The sequence below is a fragment of the Cyrtonyx montezumae genome, unplaced genomic scaffold, assembly GCF_038088225.1.
Source record: "Cyrtonyx montezumae isolate F1298 unplaced genomic scaffold, pur_monq_1.0 scaffold_0, whole genome shotgun sequence".
Taxonomy (NCBI): Eukaryota; Metazoa; Chordata; class Aves; order Galliformes; family Odontophoridae; genus Cyrtonyx; species Cyrtonyx montezumae.
Genome location: NW_027071824.1, coordinates 52,511,436 through 52,538,163, shown reverse-complemented (window position 1 = coordinate 52,538,163; position 26,728 = coordinate 52,511,436). Strand labels below are relative to the sequence as shown.

The window sequence follows — 26,728 nt, the reverse complement described above, 5'->3', positions numbered from 1 at the left end:
CCAATCAAGCATTCTCATTCAAAGGAATTTAATTACTGTGTAGAACACTTGCAATAAAAGCCTCTTATGCATAAAGAAGACAGCTCTTTCTGCAGCATCCTGCCCGCACCACATGGAATAATTATGCCTCTTGTGAATCATTACCTCTTTATTTCAGGAAAAGAATGCTTTTTTAATATGATTACAATATGAAGAAGATACAGACTGTCTAAACAACAAACAGCACGTTAGAACAGCCCTGCTAAATAAACAGCATACAGCTTTTATTACTATGGATATAAATGACTCCTAAATTTGTGAGTGGACACCAGGGATTTTTTGACTGATGTCAGACTCTCAGTAATCTATGTAAAATAAGACCTGCATGGATGAAAATGTCCAGTGGAAAGTAATGAATGAGTTGTGTATGAGACTATGAAGAAAAACCAGATGCTGCTATTTCTGATACCAACTCTGGATAAGACTCTTCTTGATCTGTTTGGACTAGATGATAGCAGCTGTCTTTTTCAATCTTAATGATTCTATTATTCTATGAATTTGTCCCACCTATCTCTGCTTTTGGCTCCATGATAGGAGTAATGGTGCCTATGCCCTGGGCAACCTGATTGAGCTGTGCATGTCCCTGTTCATTGCAGGAGTTGTATTAGATTACTTTTAAAGGTCCCTTCTATAAGGATTCTGTGATTCCATTGCCATAGATTGGCGGGAGCCACAGTTTGTTACTGTTTGCAACATGCCCAAGACGAAGATGCACTGGCAATTTGAAAAGTGACTCATGTAATTAGACAAGGTGGAGCAGAGATCATCCCACACAGATAGGTTTCTAAGCAAGCCTTTTCTGAGCTCCCAGTTTTCAGATTGGCATCAGCGGTCAGTAGGATAGAAAAGCAACTCACTGGGGTTACCAGTTCCTGATCACGAGTAGCTCATGAGGAAAAACAGATCACAGACTGGGAAAAAGGAGACTTGGCGTTCAAGTTGGAGTGGCTATGGGTTTTAAGTCATGGTTTTTTAAAAGGTGCTGGTCAGCCTCTGTGCTGCCTGCTGAGTGTGGGCTGCTTTGTAAAATTGCACTAGCCAATGAAACTTGAGGAATCGCATCTTCTAGCTGGGACAATTTTGATATAACTAGAGCAAACAAGACTCAAAAATTACTAAAAACATAACATGTTGGCCACTATTAAGAAGCTAGCAATCTTGGATCAAGCATTAAAAAGCCCCAACCAAAAGGAAATGGGGAGTCTTCCAGAAAAGAGTAGCAGGATGCTGGAGGATCAGTAGGCATGCTCTGTTGGGGAGAAGGAATAGCAATATAAAAATGTTGGCCTAAACAGGCTGCTTGTCTTGCTGGCCATGTGTGTGTCAAAGCCCTTGGTGAGCCCCTCACCTGCCCTAGACTTCACAGGCTTACAGTGGCACTGGAGAGTGACACAATGAGAGGGACAGGCTTCACCATCCAGAAACTCAGAAGACTGTGGAAGCTTCCTGTGTTCACTCCCTGTTAGTTCTACCATGGAGAAGCTGCACAATCTGCAGCTCAAGCAGTGGTGTATCTGGGTTTTATAGCTACTAATCCCACTTCGACCAACTAAAGGAAAACATATTTTCTAAGACAATAGAAAAAAATAAAACTCTTAATTGAGGTTTAAAATACAACAGTTTCATAAATCTGTAACTTAGCCATTCTGCATTTTGTTGCACTCCTGTATGATTTTTTTCTAGCTGGTTAGCAGAAGGGCACACACTACTGAAAGAATGTAGGCAATTTTAAAGCAGAGCTATGTGAAAGCTGCCTTGAGCCTTTGCTTTGAGTACAGTCATCTCCATTACAACTTTTCACCATTCTGAGGTGTTCAAGCCACTGTGAATTAGTTTTCCTATCCAGGAATGGTCAACAGGAAACTTATTTGAGAAATGGAAGTTTGTTGGGTCCAGCACACCTTAAAATGTAGCAAAGGAGGAGAGAAAAAAAACAAGACATCGCCACCAAAAACAAAAGCAAAGGCTACTTTCCCAGTTTAAAAATTCAGGTTTATTTAGCTGAGATTCTGAAGGTAGCAGCTTTCATGTTTCCCAGCTAAATTCCTGAAGACGGGTCAATGTGAGAACTTGTAGCTCATATCTGAGCCCTGCTGCATGATTTCAGTCAGGTTATCCATCACCTCTGCACCAAATTCTCCTTTAGCATGAAGAAAAGTACTTGTTTTGTCTCTCACCTCTGTAGCATGGTAAGTAGTTTGCCTCAGGGGTATCTTTATAACACTACAGGATGCCACCTGGCTCTAACAGTGCATGTGTGAATGCGGATCACATACAGTGGACTTCTGATAGCATCTGAGAATAGCAGCACTCCGGAAAGACCAAAAAAAAAAATTTTGTATCCCATTGTGCATTAGGAAAGAAAGTGAAAATTAATTGCAAGTGAAGCAGGAAATGGAGAAGAGTATATTCAGGAAAGATGATCCATAGCTGATATTTTTCTGGGCAGATATAATCTTCCACTCTCTTCATCAAAAAAAGAAAACAACAAAAAAAAAGCCCTACTAAAATCTTTCCAGTAGGCAAAAGCTCTGAACCCTACAGTAAATCTCCTCTCCCTGTCCCTCTTCCTCTTCCTCTCCCTCTCCTTCTCTCTCTCCCTGTTTCCATGCTGGTAGCTTCCTGCCACAACTGCCATTCCTTACAGACTCATACTTCATGCCATTTCATAACCTCCACCTCCACCACCTGCAATGTTCTACTACATGTATTTACTCTAATTATATTCCCCATTAACATTTTTTCCTTGCAGACTTTTCCCTTTTTCTCTTTCTCTTTCCCTCCCTCCCTCCCTCCCTCCCTTTTCCTTTCCTTTCCTTTCCTTTCCTTTCCTTTCCTTTCCTTTCCTTTCCTTTCCTTTCCTTTCCTTTCCTTTCCTTTCCTTTCCTTTCCTTTCCTTTCCTTTCCTTTCCTTTCCTTTCCTTTCCTTTCCTTTCCTTTCCTTTCCTTTCCTTTCCTTTCCTTTCCTTTCCTTTCCTTTCCTTTCCTTTCCTTTCCTTTCCTTTCCTTTCCTTTCCTTTCTTTCCTTTCCTTTCCTTTCCTTTCCTTTCCTTTCCTTTCCTTTCCTTTCCTTTCCCCTTTCCTTTCCCCTTTCCTTTCCTTTCCTTTCCTTTCCTTTCCTTTCCTTTCCTTTCCTTTCCTTTCCTTTCCTTTCCTTTCCTTCCTTTCCTTTCCTTTCCTTTCCTTTCCTTTCCTTTCCTTTCCTTTCCTTTCCTTTCCTTTCCTTTCCTTTCCTTTCCTTTCCTTTTCCTTTCCTGTCCTTTCCTTTCCTTTCCTTTCCTTTCCTTTCTTTCCTTTCCTTTCCTTTCCTTTCCTTTCTTTCCTTTCCTTTTCCTTTCCTTTCCTTTCCTTTCCTTTCCTTTCCTTTCCTTTTCCCCTTTCCTTTCCTTTCCCCTTTCCTTTCTTTCCCCTTTCCTTTCCTTTCCCCTTTCCTTTCCCCTTCCTTTTCCCCTTTCCTTTCCCCTTTCCTTTCCCCTTTCCTTTCCCCTTTCCTTCCCCTTTCCTTTCCCCTTTCCTTTTTCCTTTCCTTCTTTTTCCTTTCCTTCTTTTCCTTTCTTTTCCCACTCTTCTTTTTTCGTTATCTTGTCTCCTATTTCCCATATTACTTAGTGATGCTTTTTTCCCTTTGACACTTCCTTGCACCTTTTTAAGTGCTACCATATATTTTCCATAATGTGTTGACCAGCTTGAACTCAATATTTTAAGCAGTATGATATCATAGCTTCCCCAGACCTCTCCTCTCCTCCCATCAGGGCCAGCCTTGTGTCATCTCCCAGTCATTTTGAGAGGAGCCAACCACAGTGACAAAAATCTCCTCAATAGACTCTTTGTACATTTGGGCCTTCCCTGTGTTTTGTATGCCCCAGTCCTGGCTCCAGTTCCTGCATGGGTGCTAGTGGGAAACAAGAAAGCACAGTTTTGTGCAGAGTCCCACTGGCTAGTATCATGCATTTTGCTCCTGCCCTTATCTTTAGCTTACTGACTTGCTGCTGCCAAATAGTGGGTAACTCACTCCAGTGTTTCTCCAGAGAAACAACCAAATTTATCTGTTTTTCATCTAGAGATTCTGAATATCTGCTTTTCTTTTTCTCTTGCTGAGACTGGTGGAAGCACAGCCTTACACTTTGTACAACTCTTTCACCACACTACTCACTCATACATTTTTTTCTTTAGCTATAAAATTTAGCACAGGTGACCAACAATTTGGATCCGTGTAAACTATCTTCTTCAAGGAGGATTTCCCATATTTTTGCCTGCATCTCAACCTTCATATAATGGCAAGTAAATGAAAAAAACCACAGAAAGAAAATGCAGAAATGCAGAGAAAAACACACCATGTGACTTTAGCCATCAGTTCCATCTGGGGTAAGCTAAAGAGGGAGAGAGCAGAGATGTGAACAGTATTAAACACTGTGAAGATATGCCTCGGTTCTGAACTAACTAGCTATCTTCTGTTTTAACATCAGCTCTTAAAAGATTAAATAGATATCTTTTCCTGTGCCTGCCAAGCAGCCTCACATATATCCACCCTGTCAGAAACAGACCATGCACCTTATCTGCTTTGTAGCTTGAGCCTACTTCCCTCCATCTGCAGATAAGAGCTTTCCATGATGGATTAAGGCTTTCCTGGTCATCCTGCTGTGATTTACTCTGGGATAACAGCACAGCCCTTTCCTTTTACTTCCATAGGCTGTCCAGACATGCAGTGTGATGAGAATACGATGTTACCCCTTAGCAGGTGCTCCTACAGTGCACGAGCACCACAGGTTAACTCTGCTTCGGTTATAGGAACACACAGTTCACACAATTGCACCCACAACGGAAGGAAGGGAGGTTATTCAGCAATCAGAAAAGGAAGATATAAATAAGCCTCATCCGCTTGTGGTTGTACGTACTGTGAGTGCTGAAACCATAGTCACACCATGGAGATGAAAGCTGCCATGAGTTCTCAAGGGCTCAGTCTGAGGCTTTTGTGCACCATGCATCACCTCACTGCACCCTTGCTGTCCATTGAAATGCAGAATCCCCCAGGGAAAAGCTGCCAGACGGCTAACATCAGGATCTAAATGTTTTAGATAATTTTACAAAATGCAATGTTGCCCTGCTTAAAAGACCTCAGAGATTTTTGTTCCCCCATTTTCCCGAGTGTTTGCAGTGCAGATGAGAGCTGCATTGTGTTTAATGCAGTAGAACCGGGAAATGAAACTGGCTGGGAACAGATCTACACAGTTTTATTGTCCAAAGTGAGTAAAAAGGGAGAGTAAATTTGCAAGCTAGATGCTGACAAATATTTTAGATTTAATAATAAGAGGTGCTTGTGTGTATAAATCACCTAGAGATTTTATTTTAAGTACTTGACGATGACAGTCTTGTGTTGCAATGGAGACATGTTAGTCGTATCTCACAGTGCAGGCAAATTGTTTAAGTACTGAATACCCATGAGCGAAGGTGAAGGGAAATCAGTGATATATGGACCCAGCCTTTAGCAAAGTGTTCCCTTCATCTCTTCCTCCTGATTTCAGACCCCATCTCCCTCATCTTTATGTTTTACCGAGCCACGCATCATGAAAAGAGGATTTCTTGGGGTTGCATCGTTCTGTGCCTTATTAGTGCAGCAATATTCTGCATAGGCAGGGAGAGACAGGAGGCTGCCATCCACCTGTTCTGCCTCCAGCTTCCAGCAACACTCAGGGTGCTTTACCTTTCTATCCACGTAGTTTGCAGTGTAGCCTTTATGCTTATTAATCAGCATTGATAAAAGTCACAAAAAGCTGTGTATAGAATAGATTGTATGAAAACAACTGTGTTATTTGGAAATTGCAGCACATTATGTCCTGGCATTCTCTGCAGATAAAGTGCTGAATGCGTTTCTGTTGTTATCACCATGATGAATCTCCCTGAACTCTACTGAGTTCAAATATTTAACAGCAGTGTTTTTCTTTGAAAAACAAATTATTTGAGACACATCACATGAGATGTCTACAGCAAAGCGCAGTAGCTGTAAAATAAGCTGTGTTTGCCTGTTAACAACTGATAAACTCATTCAGTGACACACAGAGCATGGGTCTGTGCTCATGTCTACACACAGGTGTAAGTTCTTTCATGAAATCTGCATTGCTCTCTGCCCAATGCTCAGATGGACTTTCCGATATTTCGTCTGGAGTTTCTTCTGTGATATGGACACAACATGGCTTGGCCCTAACGCCTTGCTTCCCCTTCACTGATCCCTGAAGAAGCCCACCGTAAGTGGTTGGTGATTCCTCAACCCACATTTGCATTTTTTTTCCAGTGAGAGGTGGAGATTCATTCCCTTGTCCATCTCCCAGCTGTGCTGCCTATCACTTCACACCTTCCCCTTCTCACTTCTGCCCACAGCCTGCACCATCAAAACACACACAACTGTGTGCCCCCCTGCAATTTGCTCCAGATTTTCCCTTACTTGCTTTAATCTCCCGTTCTGCATTCATTTTGCCAACAGATGAATGTTCTTCAAGCAGATGCTGTGCAATATTACTCTCCGAAAGCCACTTTGATGTACTTTGTATAATTACTGCTAACAGATAAGTCCTGCGGAGTAAGGCTGATAAAACTGGGCTCAACAATTCTCAAGAAAAATTGTGTGGTTTATTTTCATGGGACAAGAAATGCTTTTGTATGGGAGTTTCTATTTATTGGGTAGCAAAATGGAAAAGGAAAAACTGAAAAAGAAGATAAATGAAGACAGATAAAGGAAGAAGTGCCTTTTAAGCTTTTAATCTAGAGGGTTAAAAAAGTGGGCAACAATGGTGAGGACAAAGACAGAGCTGAAAAACTGAAGAACTTCCAAGCAAAATTCAGCAAGCTCATTGAAGAAATGAAATGAAATAAATAAAATAAATAAAATGAAAAATTGCTATAAGAGCTCTCCAATGAAAACAGCTTAGGTAGCCCCTTGTCCTTCTTCCCCTCAGCTCTCTTCTCTCCCCAGGGGTGGCAACCTGTCCCAGTGCAAGCAGCCCTGGGAGTGAGGGAGTCCACAGTACACAGTGACTCAAAACCCCTCCTCCACAGCCATGGAACACATGGAGCAGCTTGAACTGACACAAGGTTCAGGATCTCGAGGATCATCCTCTTCCTCCCATTAGCAATGAGAAGTCTGATGTGTCCTAGTGGTAATGCACTCTACACTGGGATTGATGGAGGGTTTGTTACTATTGGCTGTAGACAGATACCTGGGCAATGCCTGTCAATCTGACTGCATGAAATATGAACATGATGGATAACAGATATTTGTATCAATATTTAACAAGTTTAGTAATGGAAATTCCATCATCGACCTTCATTTAAATCTTTTAAAATCAAGGACTCTGCTCCTAATTTCATGTTTTTCCTGAAGGAATAATATAACTCTACATCTAAAACATAGTTAAAGATGCACCTGAAGCTAAAAACAAGTTGCAATCATGTTTTGCCTGACTAGGGCTCTCAAAAGGTGTCTGTGCATCCTCCACATGATGGAGCATATAAGGCTTGAATTCAATGCTTGTACCCAGCTGTACTTTTTCTGTAGTAGATACCATATCATTCATTACGCCTCATGCATTTATGCCCATCATTTTATTCACTTGCCTTATGCATACCTATCAATATAGTAAAAAACATGTTTTTCCCTTTCTCTAAATTCCACTTCATAGCTTAGCTCCATATTCAAGGGAAATGAAGAAACTGCTTCTTTGGTGCCATTGACAGACACAGCTAAATCTCTCGATTTGTCTGAACCAGTAAAAAAATACGTTAAAGCAATTTTCTTTATCCTTTTGTCAACACATCTGGTATGGCTACTGACAGTGCCCTGGTGATGGTTGGTAAAAAAGAGGGACTTATGAAATTAATACAAGATGATGCAATTGCCGCTGGCAACTCATGTTTGATGAAACGTCACTGCTTTGTATGTCAAGAAAAATTATTTGTGAAAGCTTTAAAAATGGATAATGTCATGCAAATTGTCATTAAAACTGTCAGTTTAGTAAAGTTTGAGGGACTGAGTGTAGTGATATGCAAAATGATACAAAAAGTAGATGGCTTTTGTGCAAGCTGTTGAATGTTAAATCACTGAAGTTCTGTGATCATCTCTGTGTTGTGCAACCTGGTCTAGGGAGCTGCTTTGGCCGGGGGTTGGACTCAATCTCTAGAGGTCCCTTCCAACCCCTACAGTTGTGTGATTCTGTGAATCATCACCAATTCCAGGAGTTCCTTATAAGTGTGGATGCTGATCATGGGGGCATCATTTACTTTTCTGAAAGAAGGTGGCTAAGTTGGGGTAAAACGCTAAATTATGATTGTTATGATTTGTGAAATGAAATCATGTCCTTTGTGGAAGCAAGAGTAAAATTAGTGCCAGAATCTGAAGATTAAGAATGGCTCACAGATATCGCATTTTTGGTAGAAAGATCCGTTCTAACTCAGACCATTCTTCAATTCCATGATTCTGTGATTTGACCACTCATTTAAACAAGTCAAACCTGCATCTTCACATTGAAAATCAACTTATCCATGCTATATTTCAATCCAAAACAGCATTTGAAATGGAACTCAAACTACAGCAAGCTCAAATTGTGGCAAACAATTTTATGCATTTTGATACATTGGCTAAACACAGTCCTATGAACAGCAAAAGATCTGAAGCTGTGCTTTCCATCTTGACAAATGAATTTGAGAATAGGTCTTAAGATTACAAAAAAAATTCAAAAAGATTACAAAAAAAATCATCAATGTTTTGGTATATCTGCAACTCCTTTTTCAGTCAACATAAATAAATTACCCACAAATTTTCAAATGGAATGTATAGAGTGGCAAAAAAACATTCGACTCCAAGTAAAATTTGGTCATCTCTCTTTCCTAGACTGTTATAAGCTCTATCTTACCAGAGAAAAGAATCCCTCACTTCACAATCATGCCATATTCATGTTGTCACTTTTTGGCAGTACAAACATTTGTGAATGATTACTGTCAAGGATGAAGTACAGGAAGAGTAATACTTCATCAAAAATCTCTGATGAACACCTTGGAAACTTACGAAGAATTGCATCCACTGCCATCAAAGCAGACATTGACACATTAGTTTCACAAAAGCAAGGTCAAATATCCCACTCATTTTATGTTTTTGTTGCTCTCTGCTTTTTATGTTCCAATAAAAAATACATTAGAAATAACTTTGGTGCTAATATACATTGACTGTATTATTTATTTTATATGCAGCCTAAAACAACTTCTGTTTGCCCAATGAGGCCCAGGCAAGCCAAAATGTTGGACTGGGTTTATGGGTTAATGGGCTGATGATGATGGGTTGATTGTTGGACTAAATGGTCTTAGAGGTCCTTTCCAACCCTACTGATTTTGTGAGTCTATGGAGGTACAACAGCCAGGAGGAAGGAGGCTTGCCCTTGGGCTGGCTGCTGGAGGGAGAGCTGATATCAGATTTGAGACTTCACCATGGCTGGATGGTTTGTGCTTCCTTCTTTAAGTCTGACCTTAGTATTTTATTTATTGTTTAAGGGATAATGTTCATGCCAGAGGAATATATGAGGCAATAAATGGCCTTTGCAGGTAATTAAATGCTGAAGAGATCCAAAGCTACTGGTAGCCATAAAAGCCATTTATTCTGCATGTGCTGTGAAGCCAGAAGCACCATTCCTTGTAGTGTGCAACGAGACAAGATTAAACAAGCCACAGCAATTGAAAGGGGAAAGACAACATTTTTCTTGTCCTCTCAGGGCTTGAAATTTCTGAGCTGCTGTTTACTTGGTTCTTTGAACAGTCAATATTGATCATAATAATATGTAGTTTTCCTTCATGTTATTCTTTTTCTTCTAGCAGTTTTAGAAGGACTTTGCACACGGTGACGAGAACGGCTGCCATCGTTAGACAGGTGCTCAAATAACGGCACGGCAAGGAAGTGTGCTTTGCTCATGTAATCCATGGGGAAGTCCCTGATAAACCCAGCTTCTGAATTTTAGCCTGGTGCCTTGCCTGCTGCTCATGCTCTCACAGCGCACATGGCACTTCTCAGACCATTTTTTCAGTACTTGTACATAGGAGGAGCTCATCTTCCCACCCAAAAAGTTGGTGATGTAGCAGAGTGTCTCTACCTGCTGACGGCAGAGGGCATAAATGGGGGCACTGAACAAGATCCCTGCCCCACTGGCTTCTCATGCATGTTGCCCCAGCACACATGAAGAATTATTTGCAGAGTTAAATGAGATTTTCTATTTTTCTAGCTGAAAATTCACTACCATTGCCATGGAAAATTTTAGGGTGTAGGACTAAAGGTGCTTTGAGCCCAGTTGCCATGGGGGCAGATGATATCTCAAGCTTCACTATGAGGCAGACATGATGCTGAGCATCTCTTGGACAAACACCTGGGATCCTCACACAGCTGCTTCCCTCAAATTGCTCTCACAGCTCCACATCACCTCACAGCTGGCAATACCATCCAGAAGACAGAGCAGCAGGGAGGGTATGTCCCCAGATGTGCCAAGCCACAGTCTCAGGTTGGAAAGTAGGAAAAACTTTTTCTCAATAAGAGAGGCGAGGCAATGACACAGGCTGCCCAGAGAGGTGGTGGAGTTACCATCCCTGGCGGCATTAAAAACATGTGTGGATGTGGCACTGACGGATGTGATTAGTGTGCATGGTGGGGATGGGCTGACTGTTGGACTAGGTGGTCTTAGTGGTCTTTTCCAACCTTAACGATTCTGCGATTCTCTGACTGTGGAAAGGGGACCAGGCATGGGTTGTACAAGGTATTATTAACTCAGACACAGAAAGGGTGATGCAGTGTCAGCAAGGCTGACTGCAGACATGGGTGCTGGGTGCTAGCTCTGAGGCACGCCAGCATCACTGTAAGTGATATATGCATACATCAACAAATCCCACCTGGACCACGTGAGCCATTAACATCTGGCAGCTGGCTGCAAGCACAGGTGAGTAATGGCTCAGGGGCATGTGCTGCGAGGCAAGGTTAAAAGGTGGTGCCTGTATGGTGTAAGTGGATTAATATGACTGGACACGATGCCGGCCTCGCCTTTCACATCTGCCAGTGTAAATCAAGAGTAACTGCACCGAAGTCAATACATGTGTTAAATTCATTGGTACACAGAGTCTGAAAGGTTTTAACAAAAAAAAAGAACATCTCAATTATGAGCTGGAAATCAGACACAGTGAAAAATGGGGCTGCTTTGCATGACTTCTTGTCGTGCTTTATTATTGCCCTGCACCTTCCTTGCAAGATCTGTCCCAACAGAGGCTCTTTCAGACGCATCTGCACGAAGGCCTCCCATTGTCCTTCATTACTGCCACTGCAGGGAAGCCCTGTCCCTGCTCGGTAAAGCAGAGGGGCCTCTGCACTGACCTTGCTGCAGAGAAATGCTGGCTTCCAGGGAGGAGGGAAGGAGATTTAGGCAATACAGCACCGCACAGAGACTCAGAGGCTCAGGCTCCAGTGCTACTGAGTATATCCTTTCATTATGAATAGGAATATTATTTATCTGCCTGCAACAAAAGCAGTCTTGTAGTCTATCTATCTCTCGGGGCCCAGTGCTACATCTTCCACACCTTGCAAGCAATGATGCAACATTGCTAATGATAACCTGCTGGTGTCAAAGCACCAAACAGGCAGCAGCCAGGCTGGAATAAGCTGTAAAGTATATGTGATAGCAGAACCTGACTCTCAGCACTCATGTCTCAGCACTCTTTTCTGCAGTGAAAGGGAGGAAGGGGAGATATTCAGGGTGTGTCAGTCATCGCAGAAATTCTGAAGTCTTTCATCACATATAGCCTCACCATGCAAAAGCAAAAGCAAAAGTAAATGTATGTGTAAATATGAATGCAAATGCAAAGACAAATGTCATACCACATGAGTCACACTCATTCTGTTCTACCAAAATCCCTCGGCCTCTCAGAAGCATTCAGGTTGCTGCAAATGCCTTAGTTCAAAGGAAAATAATATTGCTTTTCAGTGGAGGCTCCTTTACTTCCTCCCTTAAGTTTCCCTGCACAAAAAGGTTTCTGGCCTGTGTGCACACCCTGCTCTCAGCTTTAATGTGTAAAGTACACCCTTCAACTATTCCTGGCTAACAAGCAAATTATGGAATGTAGTTGTAGACGTGAAGAATCATAATTGAGTGCATGAGAGAGAATATGCTCCCTTGGCACTCATATCACTGTCAATGAAAGACAGTAAAATAATTTAAGTTGGGGTGATCCTGCTAGTGAAACTGTAACTTTGTATCTCTCTTTCAGCTCCTTTGAGACTTCTACCCCAGGGCCAAATATGGTAGAGGAGGCCAGAATTTATGGGAGACAACTGGTAGGAACAAGGACAACAGAGCTACACAAGCTTTCCTTAGAAAGGAAGACTAAGGTATAAAACAATCAGAAGACTGTCCCTGTCAACATTGGGTCTCAACACAGTGGTTCTCAGCTGAGAACTTCCTCTATAGCCACCAGGAAAAACACTGTGGATCTGTGTGCAGCTTCCCTCTGGAAAGATCTCCCAGGGACCTGCATTGATATAGCATATCTTCAGCATATCTAGCCATCTCTTCAGCACTATTAAACCTGGAGCATGCATTGACAGGGCAGCCTACCTGCCTCGATACGTCTGTCCTCATACACCTCCACGCTTTCTGACATGGCGCCATACTGCTGGAAGGGCTGGTTGCTGAAGAGGTGCTCACACAGGAGGCTGCGACACAACTTCTTCAGGAAGCGTAGGACATACCCAATGCTGTTCACTGCCAGAAGGTTCAGGAGGTGCTGCTTCCCCTCAAAAAATGCTGAGACTGGAAAGCAAACATGAGTCATTCAATACTCAGCAAGGTATGGATGGTTATCGTTTGGGAGAAGGGAGTAAGATTTCATGCTAATATTTGTCTGTATGTCTTAACGTATTTTACCCAGTCACCCCACATCAAGTGCAAAACAGACTAGAAGAGCTTAAGTAACTGAGTTCATGTGACACAGATCACTTTTCCCTGGGAGCGCTGAAAAATGAAGCCTGGTACAAGGAGCAGCGCAAAGGTATCTGAAAGAGGCATCCAACTGAAAACTGCACTATATGGTCAAAAGTAGGCAATTATAATGCAGTTCCCAAAGTTCTAAAGAAAATGGGGAAATGAGAATTAAAGATGTGGCTGTGAACAGAATAAAAGGTATCAGGGTTCTGCTGAAGAGTGGTCTGCCCGACTAAATCAAGAATCTTTATTTAGCGGCATAATCGCATGTATAGGAAAAGGAGAGGTGGTGCTGGTGGTCTACCTGGTATTCCTTAATCTATGAGAAATCTTTCATTAACATGGAAATCACTGTGTGTGAGAGGTGAGTGTGGAGAAGACAACAGGCTCTGCCAGCAGGACAGCCTTTGTGCCCAGAAAAAAGCAGTGGTCAACACTGGCACAAGGGCATGCTGCTGGCCCTGTAAGCTGGAAGGCATTTTCCATGGTGAAGCAGACTGGGTTGTCTCACAGAAAGGAGTGAGAACTGCAATAATGTAAATGGGCAGACACACAATACTAAAAATAAAGGCCATATATACATATGTAAAATAATAATAATAATTATTATTATTTTGAAGAGTCTCAACAGGATCTAGTCAGAGGAGAAAAGATGGAACAAGTTCACCATAGGTGCCCATGAGCCACCCAGCTGACACATCATTGCGAAAGATAAAAAGATTTCCAGATGTTGGACAAGACATTCCAGGATAGAGGAGGGATTGTCAAGTCCTGGTGAAACCTGAAGTGAGCTGGTGGGCACCAGTAGAGTGAGAACTGCTTTCTAGATATATATATCAAGGTTGAACTTGAGGGTGAAAGCAAAGAAATTAAAATGCCTCGGTGAAGCTGTCAAAGGAGTATACTTAGTCAGGATTCAAAGATGGCACAGGTCTTAGCCCCCAGAGGGGTAGAGGGTTCACAACAAACCCAGGGAATCAATTGAAGCAGGACACATTCAAGTGCCAACAAGTTTACAGGGAGAACTATGTGATATGGCTGCCTTAACTCCACCACCCAGAAGGCTTTTTTCAGTCCTCCATTCTCCAGTCACTACTACCAAATCCAGCTTCCAATCTTAGACTCGTTAGCTTCAGAACAGCTTCAGAGATTTCCTGCTGGCCTGAGTTACCACAAGGGATTGGACTCCACATCTGACTGAGCAGACATGAGCTGATCTATGGAAAGATGATAAAAAAATCTGCTTGTGCTGCTGCAGGAATGGGAGGGAGCTGCAGTTTCAGAGCTCCACCATGACCAGAGGGCGATCATCTCTCCTGGGTGTCCAGAAGAGAGAGGTATGGGAAAATATTGGCCAGGTGACTTTAATTCAGGTACCTGAGGCCGGGCCAGCACAGAGGAATTGAGAACAAAGCATTTGTCAGGCTTGGTGACAGTGTGACCCTCCTGATTGCAATGAAAATCAAACATACAGCAGAGAACTGGGAAAAAACAATGAAGTTTTGCACGAAATTGCTCCAGTCTCATATTTCTTTGACCAAATCTGTGTCATTTTTAACATACTTCTGAAGTCTCTTACGAAAGGCACACCTGTAGTTACGGAGTACGTAGAATTAGAGGGAGAAACTGGCACTGATGGTGCATGGTCCCCTGTACAACTGCTATAACTGCTAGAGCTCACAGTACTTGGCTTGACTCAGCTGCAGCAGCTCTTCAGAGAGTGTTGTTCCCACACTCCCACCATTTCATTTCCACTGCATTCCCGTGTCCCAAAACAATGTTGTGACACAAATCTCCTGAAGTGATTAAAAACAATTCCATGTTCAGTCTGAGAGACAGGCCAAGGCCTCAGCATGGGACATGAGAGGTCACCTAGACACAGTGAGAAGTGTCACTCTGGGAAGATGAGAAGCTCCTGGGAAATTCCCTCTGATCTCTGGTTCTCTCCGATGTATTTGTTTAATGATGCTCCATTGGAGGCTGCTGCAGGACTTCTGCAGTTCCTGCATTTGAGAGCAGCTTCGACTCTCACATCAAAAGCTGAAGCTTATGCATGGTTTCCTTCAGAGCACTCCTCTTTGCTGAACCTCCAGAGATTCCTGTCAGCCTCTCTGTTGGGGTCCTTCTGGGTGGCAGCACAGCCCTCTGCTGAGTTGGCTGATCCCCCAGTTTTGTGTTATCCACAGATTTACCGGGATGCTCTCTATTCCGTCAGCCAGAGCATTCATGATGATGTTAAACAGGACAGGACCCAGTACCAACCCCTGGGGTACTCCATTTGTTACTGGCCTCCCACTCACTCCCTTGAACAAAAATGCCATACCTGACACCATCTCTCCTCCATAGCCTTGCTTGATGAGTGAGAAGACAGTCTTCTGCTGAAGTGCACAGTCGATGCAAGCCTGAACAGCCTGCTGCAGGACCGAGGAAGGTCTCTCAGGCCCAAAGTGCTCTGGAAGTTGCTGCACTTTTTTTTGGTCGAGGTATGGCCCCAGATTAGCTTGCTTGTTGATGTAAATGCAGACTGTGGGGACAAAATCCCAATATGTTTTTTTACAAAACACCCTTCAGAGCACCGAGCAAATGCTAGATTTATGTGTTTCTATTAATTTCATGAGCTCTTCCATTCGTGAATCGCTATTTGTGATGGCACAGTCAGGCTTCACTCTGCTAATTACCCATTGCCTACGTGAAGTTAGTGAAGCTTGGGCTTTTGTTCATAGTCACAGATGAGGACAAGCTGAGGTCAAGGAGTTCCTGCAAGTTCCCTTGTCTGTGCCTAGGGTCTGGGCTTTGCAGGCTGCGCATGCACCCAGCTAGTGAGCAGAAGAGGGGCCCAGGGAGTGCAGGATAGAAATGAGCCAAGGTGTTTCAGCAGCAGCTAAACTCTAGCTTCAGGTGTTCTGTTGTTTGTTTTTTTCTGTATGTATGTTTTTCTAGGGGCCGGTTCCACGTGACCCCCCACGTCCTGCATGCTGCACCACACCAATGGGACAGAAATTGCTTGCAGCAACAAGCCCACAGGGATCATGAAGACCCATCTGCAAGGGATGCAGTATGGTCCACAAGGTGGTGCAGGCAGTTTTTCTCAGTGCCATTAGGCTTGCCTGCAATAGCCAAAAAATCAGTGTTCTCCCTGTGCTTGTGTAAGCACCTTTAAGCCTGGCTGAAGCTAACATCTCAGAGGCACAGAGCTGGTGTTGAGGTAACTACAGGCGACCGAGACACAGCCTGAAGTCAGGCTAAAGTGAGATGTATTATAATAGCTGGCTGAGTGCACTGGAGCTGTCATCTCTCAGACAATATAACATTATCCTCTGACAGAAATCAGATATGTGACAAAAAAACATCAAGCAATGTGGAGGACATGATGACAGCTGCGTAAGGTTGGAAATAATTTACAGTTTGCATCACCATAATGAAAATCTAGTGCAACTGTCACAGCACACTCTGCCACCACATCTCTCACCCAGCGGCAGAAGGGGCTCAAGCAGTATATCCTGGGTAAACAGGGCCATAATAGCCATCATAATTATTGTTACATGGCACCATGCACCTTTGAAGCACCAAGCAAGTCAAGGCACAGCACACCCAGGGACAGCAGCAGCATGCATGGGTTGGAGGAGGCTGTCAGGTGAAGCTTGCCAAGTGCCAAGCCTCACCAGATTTGGTAGCTTGGGCCTGCCTCCATCCCTTCATCCCTGTCCTGGCTGGAGCCTTCATGCACCAGCCACATCTTGCAGTGCAGCATAATGTGAGATGCCGTTTGGCACTCTGCAGCCTTCAGATGTGACGGGACAAATGAGAATAAAATATATTATTATCGTTGCCATGCTTAGTATCATTTTGCTACCAGAGCAGATGGAAAACTTCTCCTCTGTGCATCCCAGCTAAGAAATAATGGGATTTATATGTTTAGTTTAGAATGTAATGTTATCTAATCCATTTCTCTGCTGAAATCTCAGGGTAAATCTACTGTCTTGTTGATTTTCTTCTCATTTATAACAGTTTAAAGGCATTGACCTATGTTCCTTCTGCTCTAATAAGCAAAAAGAAGTTAGAATACCATCAGAAATGACCAGCTTTGCTGTTGCTGTGAGCCATTGGGTTCTAGGTGCTGGTTAACCCCCTCTTTGCCTTTCTCTTCCTGTAGAGGTAACTGTGTTGGGTCTGATCATCATGACACAGATGATGGGGAGAGTGCAAAATAGAAAATGGGGGTGTTTGTGGGACGCTGATGTCTGCATTTCATAAGAATGAAAGGGCTCTGCCAAACTTGGCACACAGCTGTCAAAGCATCATCCTTCAGGAGAGCTCTGCTGTGTGTCACTGCCCATCAGTTTGATCTGGAAATGTCCTGTTTTCGTGAGCTGTGCTTGTTCTGGAATGCACAGCAGTTGGCTGCCAGCCGTGGGCTCTATTCACCCCTTTAATGCAGCATGCTTCAACTCACATACCTGTAAGAGCCTTTGGGGTGGATGATTTGGGGACGGTGGCTGCGTCCTGTGGGATTGAGCTCACATCAGGCTCTGGCGTGCTTCTTGGTGGAGAGATTGCTAGGGGAGTCATCAGGACACGAGACTTCAGCTGCAAAAAAACAATTGTGTGGGTAACAAAAACAAACACAAGATATTCCAGTTTCACTCTGCATGTGTCCCTCCCCAGCAGCTCCCACCTGGGAGCAATTTGCAGTCGTGGGCCAGGAGCTCTGTTCTGGCAGGAGGCAGGAGACTGCAGCAGGGCTGATTTGTAGCAGGCAGCAACACTTCCAGTTATGGGATGCAAATATTATGCCACCCACGGGGCAGTTATTTACACCTGAGCAAATTGGGCATAACACTCCAACAAATCAGAGCAATGGCATTTTACAACTTGTTTCATGTGCATGTAAATAATTCCCAGTGATTCACAACAGGAGAGAGGCGGGTGTTTTATCCGCGTCATACTTCTGGGCTAAATTCTGCTCTTGATTATGGGGGTGTAGAACTTCTATGGATCCAGCGGCACCATGAGGCTCCTTTGGGTTGGCACCTGTATAAATAAGCTCAGACCGTGGTCCATAGAGTGCTACTACCAGACAGTAAATAACAACTGCTGCACTGATACACTCAGCAATCTTCATGGCCCACAGCTTGGCTCAGAGAGGAAAAACAGTGTGAATTTACAGCACAACATCACCGTGTATTTTAGGTAGAAATGAAGCCAAACCATTAGCTACAGACCCAAACCTCCAGTAGTTCTGATGGAGAATAGAGATTATTTGGGATAAAGATTTATGTTGTCCATGTTTTATGGTTGCAACCATGTAAAACAAACATCGCTGTTAGTGTGACAGTGAGAACGGGAAATGAAGGAAGGGAGAGAGAAGGATGTTGGGCCTACCACCACCAAAGGGAGGTTTTGATATTAAATCTTTGAGAAGGCAAGTACTGTCAACTCTCAGCAGCTTGCAAGCCCCTTCTTGACAGTCTGCTGGTGTAGTGAGCAGTTTACTGAAAACTTAATTGCAACAGTACGTGTTCTACAGCCTCCGGGTACAGATAAATGCCATTTTTATTAGGGGCAGTATAGACTATGCCTTCATTTGATCAAAATAAAACAATGCCTGATTACAAGAGACAGCATAATAGTGAACATGGCTAAAATACCTTCCGGGTACTGAAACTCACAGCAGTCTCACTAAGTGCTGATCCAGGTATTTGAATTAAAGGTGTCTTTTCTTGGACTGATTCTTTTCTATCAGAAACCTAATCCACCAGCTGAATGAGAGCTGGGCAGTTAGAGAATACGTGAAAATAGAAGTGAAGGAAGTGGTGAAAGAGAGAGAGAAATAGGGAAGACATAGCAAATCTGCCAGAGCACTTTGGGAATTCCTTGCAGTAAGGCATTCAAACTGGCTTTCGAATACCAAATGCCATAGGTTTACTGAGTACAGCATGAGATAAAAAGGCTATGTTTGCTTTAAAATGCACCGTACAACCACAGCCCTGATCTTACTGACCGTGGAAAAGGGACCAGAGGAAGCTGGTAAGGGAGAAAACAAGTGTGTCTGCTTGGCAAAGTTGTGGTGCATTGGACCATGCAGGCTTTCATCTGTTTGATGCAGGCTGTGTGCTAATCTGATTACACAACCTCCACGACAGGGGGGACTTGGGTGAGCTCTGGGGTTTCTGATATGCCCTGCACAACCACACGGAGCAGTCAGCAGAGCTGCTATTTCTGCCATCCTGTAGCAAAAACGGGGAGATGAGCAATAGCAATTCCCAGATACAGTCTTCCTCTCCCCAGACTTTGCTGCCTGTTATTTGGATGCCCTATAGCACTGCTCACCCCCTGTGGCAGCACTGCTCCACAGCAGGGCCAGGTCCTCCCTCTTCCAGGCAAGGCTGCTGGACAGATCTCTTCCTAACCAGATTTAGAATCCCAGGAAGAATTCTGTGCTTTAGGAAAATGTGATGTCTTATGGCTTGTGGGTGCCCCATCCCTGGAGGTGCTCAAGGCCAGGTTGGATGGGCCCTGGGCAGCTGAGCTAGGGGTGGCAGCCCTGCCCACAGCAGGGGTTGGGGCTGGGTGGGCTTTGAGGTCCCTTCCCACCCAAACCACTCTGTGGTTCTGTGATTCTCTGGCAAACAGCTGGCATCAGGTACCAAATGATTTTTTGGAAAAAAACAGCTAGTGAAATTTTATAACAGAAGCTGTGAAAAAATAAATAAATAAACAGGTGAGTGGAGAAAGGGGCTTTGCTCTGCAGTGAAGCGTGGTGAAATGTCAGTTTAGGAAGACACAGAGATTTGCTTTATGAAAACAGAGAACGGGTCATCTGGATATAAAGAGTATGTGATTAAAAATGTATGGTATTCACATCTTGGTCAAAATAAATTTAAATCTAGGCTGTAAATTCCTAGTTTGCTAAAAAATCAGAAGTATTTTTCCATCTGCTCTGTAATAATTTGGCTATCTGGTTACTATAAGGAATTTGGTTGTCTGCCACTTGGCCATAGTGTCATTTTTCAAAATGCATTTAAGTCTTGTGGCATCTGAAAGTTGTACAATTAGCAAGCTAATTAAATCAAGCTCAAGTTCCCTGTCAAAAAGGCAATCTTTGACTTGTGCTCAGGCAGAGCAGCTCGCTTCAGCTGGGTGCACTGCGTACAAAGGCTCCTCCCAGAAAATGTTTCTTTGGTGTACAAATCCTATAATGTAAAAAAAAAATAGCACAGGGCCAGATACCTCGGGTGGTACAGACCACGAGCGTCTGCTTCAGAACACTGAGCCATCAATTGTAATAGCATTTCTTACTGCTAGCTGCTACTCCCTAGGGAATAACATCATCCTGATGGCAGTGCCCAGCTGACCTGACGCTGATCCAAAGCACAATGCCACGGCAGCACCACAGCAAATCTGAGCCTTCCTCTCCAATTCTCCCCGCCTGGTGTTCAGCGAAAGGCTTTCACACAGGAGGAGGGGTGTGACAGGGGGGGAGCAGAATGTGCTACCAGCATGTTTTTTCACATTACAGATCCATTGTAAATGGACAGACAGACTGCTGACACACTGCGCACAAGGTCGCAGTGAGATCTAGCAAACCACTCAGGGCTTGATTTCACCACATCTCCGCAGTATTATTACATCAGAATTGAACAGTTCTTATCTAAAGAGCCTACAAGTGACCCAGCATCACTGCAAACAGCGTTGGTACCTGGAAGTGACTAAAGTAAATGAATTCAGATGTTTCCATCCTGAAGGTTTAACCTAATACTGAAGTAAACAATAATTTATCAGTAAGTGTTTCCATATGCCACTTTTTACGAAAAACAAAAACAAAAAGCCACTTGAAATATCCAATATTTTTAATAGGGTGAGAGAGGAGAGATCCTATTGTTTTCTCCACCCAACACTGGCACAAAGTTGCCTCCTCTCCTGCGTTTCCCCTGAAATCCAAGGGCAAAACTTATTACTGATAGCAGGAGGTGAAGAAGGAGCTTGGAAAAGACATATCTACCTTGTGTCCAGGCTTCCTCCCTCTCTTCTTTGGGATCTTTACCACTGGTAGAGCCCCGGTGGGTGCAGAGAAGAGGCTGTGGACGGCCACCTTGATGGGTGCTGGCTGCAGCGGGGGCCGGCCTCGCTTCCTCCCAGCAGTGCGTGGGGATGGCATGGCTGCAGGGTCCTGGATGGCGGGCAGGGGTGGTGAGTGGCTCATCCCAGGAGCTGTGGGTCAGCCAGGAGCAGGGAGAAAGAAAAAAAGAGCTTCTCACTCAGTTTTCATTTTGCAGTTTTTCATCAGCACACCGAGCAGTAGCACATTTTCTCACGTTGTCATTTTGTCTTTTACTGTGGATCATAAAGAAGCGATAAATACGTTACAGGTATGCACTCCTGGGTGTAATTCACTGACCACATTCAGCTGCTCTAAAGTGAGACCAGTCCCCAGGCATGCCCAGATCTCCCTGCTGACCAAGCGTACAGCACAGGGAGCTGGATTAGGTGGTGAGATCTCTATTGCGGGTGGCTTACAGTGAATCCCACAATGGCATCCTTACCCTGCATCCTGCAGATGAGTTGATGAAGGCACTTCCTTGCACCCATTAGGATCCCTGAGAGCTTTCCCATAGCCATTAGAAAGTACCTTTGTGTCTCTGTCAAGCCCTCATTTTGGCATTGCCAGAGAATTGGTGAGCAACCTCCTCATGCAGTGAGTAACTCTCTCTTTGTCGAATGTTCCCACCCTGTTTTCAGTGGGATCCCCTCCCGTGGTCCTTGCCAACCTGTATTATTCTAGGACCCTCTGATCCTGCAGCTCCTTCCTCACCGTGGAAGTACTGCCCACATCAAGCAAGCCTCCCCCCATCTCACAAAGCACAGCACTCCTAAACAGGGAGACAGAGCTGGACCGCCAGGCTGCCGGCACAAAGTAGGAAGATTGCCAAACATTTACTCTCTGCAATTTTATAGCATCTGTTACCACGCATGCTAGAAGTGGACTTTTGGATGTACTCCATCAAAAGCTGTTATTTCATCACAACTCTGTGCAGCTGATGAAGTTGAACAGGAGTAATGGAGTGGAATCTGGTCCATTTCCCTCTGTCCAAGTTTTAATAAAGAAAACAAATATACAACCATACACAGAGTATCAAGGGAATACACAGCATTCTTCATAGCTTCTGGCGAGGGTCATGTGCTAACAAAGGTCAATAAAAAACCCATGCAGAAATAGCTTTTTGAATGTTGGTTTGCGCAGGCATCTGCTTTCCTGAGCGTGGGCAGAATGCTAACCCCGACCCCAGCCAGCATGCATTGCTAGGCATAAGGGCATAAGCAATTCTCATGCTTTTCTGATAAGCCTTGCTACGGCTGACGTTTTCAATTTCATGCTCCCCCAGGCCAGTGATAACAGAAGACTCCTTGCTTTACATTTTTACAGAGCTGACTCCTGGCCCTCTCGCTTACAGAGAAAAGCCTGAAGACGTGGTCCCAGCACATCCCTGATGCTCAAAAGAAACAGAGAGCAAGCAGAGGTTTGCTCATTACTACAACTACTGATTTCTACAAAATCTACAAACTGCAAATTAAAATCTGATAATTTCAGAAGCCACCATGATCAGACTGAGCAGAGGTGACACTGCTGGCAATGAAATGAGGCTGTACTCCTGCATGGTGCAAAGGGACTGCCTGGTGAGAAGCATCTGCTGCTGGGGATCCCCTGCCCCAAGGGTAAATAGTTTCTACCTGGTCAGAACTTTGAAAGCATGGCTCACTCACAGCTGGTTCACTCTTCTGGTCTTACCCATTCTGCAGTTTAGATAATCAGTAGTTGGATGAGCAAAAATAGAGAGCTCCCTACCCCCAGTAAATACATTTATTTGCAATATGTTAGAAATGGACTTCTAAAATAACATTAGGCCTATCTGCTCATTTCAGGCAAATCCATTACATATGACAGGAGTTATCCTTTGAATATACAATTTCCAGTCTTTAACATCAACTGCCTAAAACTCTCATGCAAACGCTGGATGTATAGCAACAGGTTAGAGAGAGCACTGTGTGACAAAGCTGCCACCACCTTGTACCACATTGTCCAAGGACATTGTGGTTGCATCCTCCAGTTATGCTCAGCCAGCTCAGGAACCTCCTGAAAGCCCACTGTGAAAGTCTGTTTATTACCAAATAGAAGTCTGGTTTATCTGAGAAAAGTGTAGTTTCAGGGTTAAAGGAGGCATCAGGCTTACCACAGCAGGAGTCAAATGGAAGGGCTGACTCTATCCTGAGCATCAGTGCTTTCCTTCTGTCTACAGCAGCATGCATCCTTCTCCCTGTAGCACTCTCTGAGTGACACTCTCTGGGTCTCTTCCCCTCTCAAAACACAGTGTCCTCAGAGTGGCATATTACAGGGCAGGAAGCTGGAAGCAAAATGTGAGGATGATGCAAGCTGTGAGACACTGGACGTGGATCTGCACTGAACACTGCACTTCGCATTGTCCTTTTTGGTGGTGATAGATAGTTGGTGGTACCCCAAAAACTCGAAGAGATGACAGGAGCTGACCTAGAGAACTTCTTTGAGTAAAATGTCATTTTCTTTTTAGAACCAATGAGATATTAAATGCATGGCAGTCAGAAATACACTAGATATTAGCAGTCCATCTATTTTGTTCCCTGTCCTCTGGACTTGAGGCACGTGGTGCTTCCACTGGCAAAACCTCTTAAGTCCCTGGCCACATTTGCTGGCATACAGGAGCCAACAGGACCATGCACAGAATAACCTCAGTGTAAAGTATTTGAGCAGATAAAACGAAGACAAAAAATCAAAGGCAATTTAGAAGCAGTTGTTACTGCACCAGCCATGACTTGGCTCTCCTTTCCTTTATGCTTCAGGAAATACTAGAATGCATTTGGTGGCATTTACTGCACTACTCTGCTCCAGATGCTGGAAGACAAGTATGCTCCCCAGCAGTGGAGAAACAGAGCAATGGTGCTTGGCCCTTAGTTCAGCTCCTGCAAAGCTTGCTGCCTTAGGGAACATGGTGCCACTTAAGGGTGAATCCAAGGAAGTAAATTACAGGCTGCTAACAAAGACACCTCCCTGATTCAGGGAATAGCTGTGACCCAAATAACTGGGGACAGTATGTGGGGAAGAAAACCTGCAGCTTTTTGCCCTGTCCTTGTACCCTTCCTAAGTCAGAAGCTTTGGAAAACCCTCACCATGGTGACACTTCAGACTGACCCGAGTCTATCACTTTCCTATCCTCAGTTTAAAATAACAGCAGGAAACTGTTTTACATGTATAGCTTCTCTTCACTTAATGCAGGGCTAGGCACAGAGTAACCTTCCCTTATCCTCGCAAACCATATGGTCTGCTGATTTTATTTCCAGCCCTGCCTCCCACGTTGCCCCTTCAGGTTACAGAGAGCAGGCACAGAGAGGAGAATGCTGCAGAAAGACTGATGCCTTGTCCATCTGGGCAGCCAGGGATATGCAGGGACCCCAGGCAGCTCCACATGTACAGCAGGATGCTTCCAACAGCATGCCCTGCATCATGTATTGGTATATTTACTCTATGACTGGCAACACTGTGCTGGTGGATGCAGCTGATAGCAGAGGGATCTACAGTGTATTTCGCCTATGCTGAAGATTTTTGATGGACTGCAAAGATCTGTTCTTAATAAAAACAAATGCCTGTAATAAATGCAGCTTTTAACCTACGCTCCAGTAACTACAAGGAGGTAAAAATATCACATAAAATTTTATATCAGTAATTCCAGATGATGATCATTTAAATTGGGCTCACACCAGGTCTTACGCAAACCTGTGCATGGGCTGGCGTAGGGATAATGCACAGGGAAGGAGGGAACTGTTCTTGTGTTAATCCAAAGCAAAGTGCTGAAGTGAGTTGAGCAAGAAAAGTACCTGTCTCACATCAGCCTTCACTCACAGTGCAGTCCCTAGTCCCAGGTGTAGGGACCCAAAATCCCAGGTCCTGGAATTTCTGCCAGCACCAGCAGCCCTGCCTCTGACTCTTGCCTTCTGCTTCTCTCCCAGGCCTACACTACTGACATCTACAGGTGGAAAAGATATGAACTTCCCATAAGCTTGTGTGGACTTCCTTTAGCTGTTGTGTAGGAGAGCACAGTGTGCAGGGGAATATTGCATTATTAAATGGAAGGAAAGGGAGGTTCTTCAGCCAGTAACAGGGCTGTTTTCCCTTCCTTCTCCACACACAGTTGGGCAGCCCTTGCAGAGTGACCATCTGGAGATGACGGCCTGTACAATGGATGAGTAATATGAGAAGCCTTGCTTGAGCTGCAAGCAAAGCTTGTACCTGTGTGCTCTTCCTGGATAGTATTTGGGGACATGAGGCACTACATTTCTCTTAACCACAAATACCAAAGCAGCGCAGCTTTGTATGTAAAAGGACTCTAGTGAAACAGACAGTAGGAATTTTTTTGCAAATAAAGGTATTGAACTAATATTGTCTGCCTGTCAGGTTGTGGTTCTTAATATCAATGTATGGATAGCACCCATCTCACCACTGCTTTAAGAAAGATCAAGATAATGTCCAGCAGTGGCACGAAGTTCTTTAATCATGACTTCCCTCTTTTCTTGCCAATTGCAAGAAGTCAGAGGAAACTGCTTCTCTGAAGGGCTGACCTGCTCATGTTTACCAAAGAAAGAGAATTTCTGTATGTGGATCTTGAGACTGTTCAGTCAACATGATTTGAGTAGAAAGACCCATTTTCCCAAATCAATCACTAAAGAAACAAACAACTTATCTGCAATAGCTGTGAGAATCAAGAATGGGATTCACTTCACCTAAATTCAAACTTTAGTTAGTCAATTCCCTCAGCACAGGTGCCTCCTGTCATTTCAGATCTCTCGGACTCTGTGTCACATCTGCCAAAATGTCTTGGGCACCTCAGGTCACCTCAGATAGAAGACTATTTCAAGCAACTAGATTTAGCTTCAGGGGAGAATTCAATGAAAGATTACTCCTAAATGCCTACACTCAGACACTTATCCAAAAGTGCCTCCACATGGTCTGTATATCTGACCTCCCATGATACCAGCTGGACAGATGTGGGTGTACTTTATGGGGGACTCAGTGGCTCTAGGTCCACAGGCCAAATCCAATCTGACAATCACAGGAACTGTATAACTTCTTTATGGACATCAGTATATGGAACTAAACCAATTTCTAATAGCTTTGGGTTTGACTTGGCTACTTTTGACCCAACATTAGAATGAGGTTATCACTCATTTCGTATGTTAATAAAAGGATCCCAGGAAAACAAACTCAGATGTAGACAACTATGATGCCAAGGTGAACCCAGTGGTTACTCATGTCTAACCACAGCTATGGACACCTTTTTTCTACTGGGAACCACTCCTGGGGAGACTGATTTTAGATGCTGAAAAGAGGTAATTGTGAGAGCTCCCTTCCTACATAGAAGTGCTACAGCAAAGACTGTAAGAAGACACAAAGAGGAATGAACGTGCTTTTGTTCTAGGCTGTAAAAACATGGCTTTCTAATGAGCTGTAATCTTTCGTTAGAGCTGGTAGCTGTAGATCATTTTCTCCCTGCAGCACAGTGGAGATTTAACTCTCCTTAATAGAACTGAAAGTGGCAGCAGCATCCAGAACAGCACACACCAGCATCCATCACTGCCTACACTCTGTCTACCTTGCCCCAGAGCCATCATCT

General features: G+C 43.9%; 1 protein-coding gene across 3 annotated transcripts in view; it reads right to left on the bottom strand.

Moving 5' to 3' along the window:
- Positions 1-26,728, bottom strand: part of SCML4 (Scm polycomb group protein like 4) — a 53,834-nt gene that overhangs the window by 13,592 nt on the left and 13,514 nt on the right. For all 3 annotated transcript variants that reach the window (XM_065735541.1, XM_065735533.1, XM_065735524.1), the window contains 4 exons: positions 21,034-21,242; positions 17,489-17,618; positions 15,355-15,555; positions 12,666-12,860 (listed from right to left, as the gene is read on the bottom strand). In XM_065735541.1, the coding sequence (XP_065591613.1) occupies positions 12,666-12,860; positions 15,355-15,555; positions 17,489-17,618; positions 21,034-21,234 (727 nt within the window). In that variant the 5' untranslated portion in view covers positions 21,235-21,242. The remainder of the gene's footprint in view (positions 1-12,665; positions 12,861-15,354; positions 15,556-17,488; positions 17,619-21,033; positions 21,243-26,728) is intronic.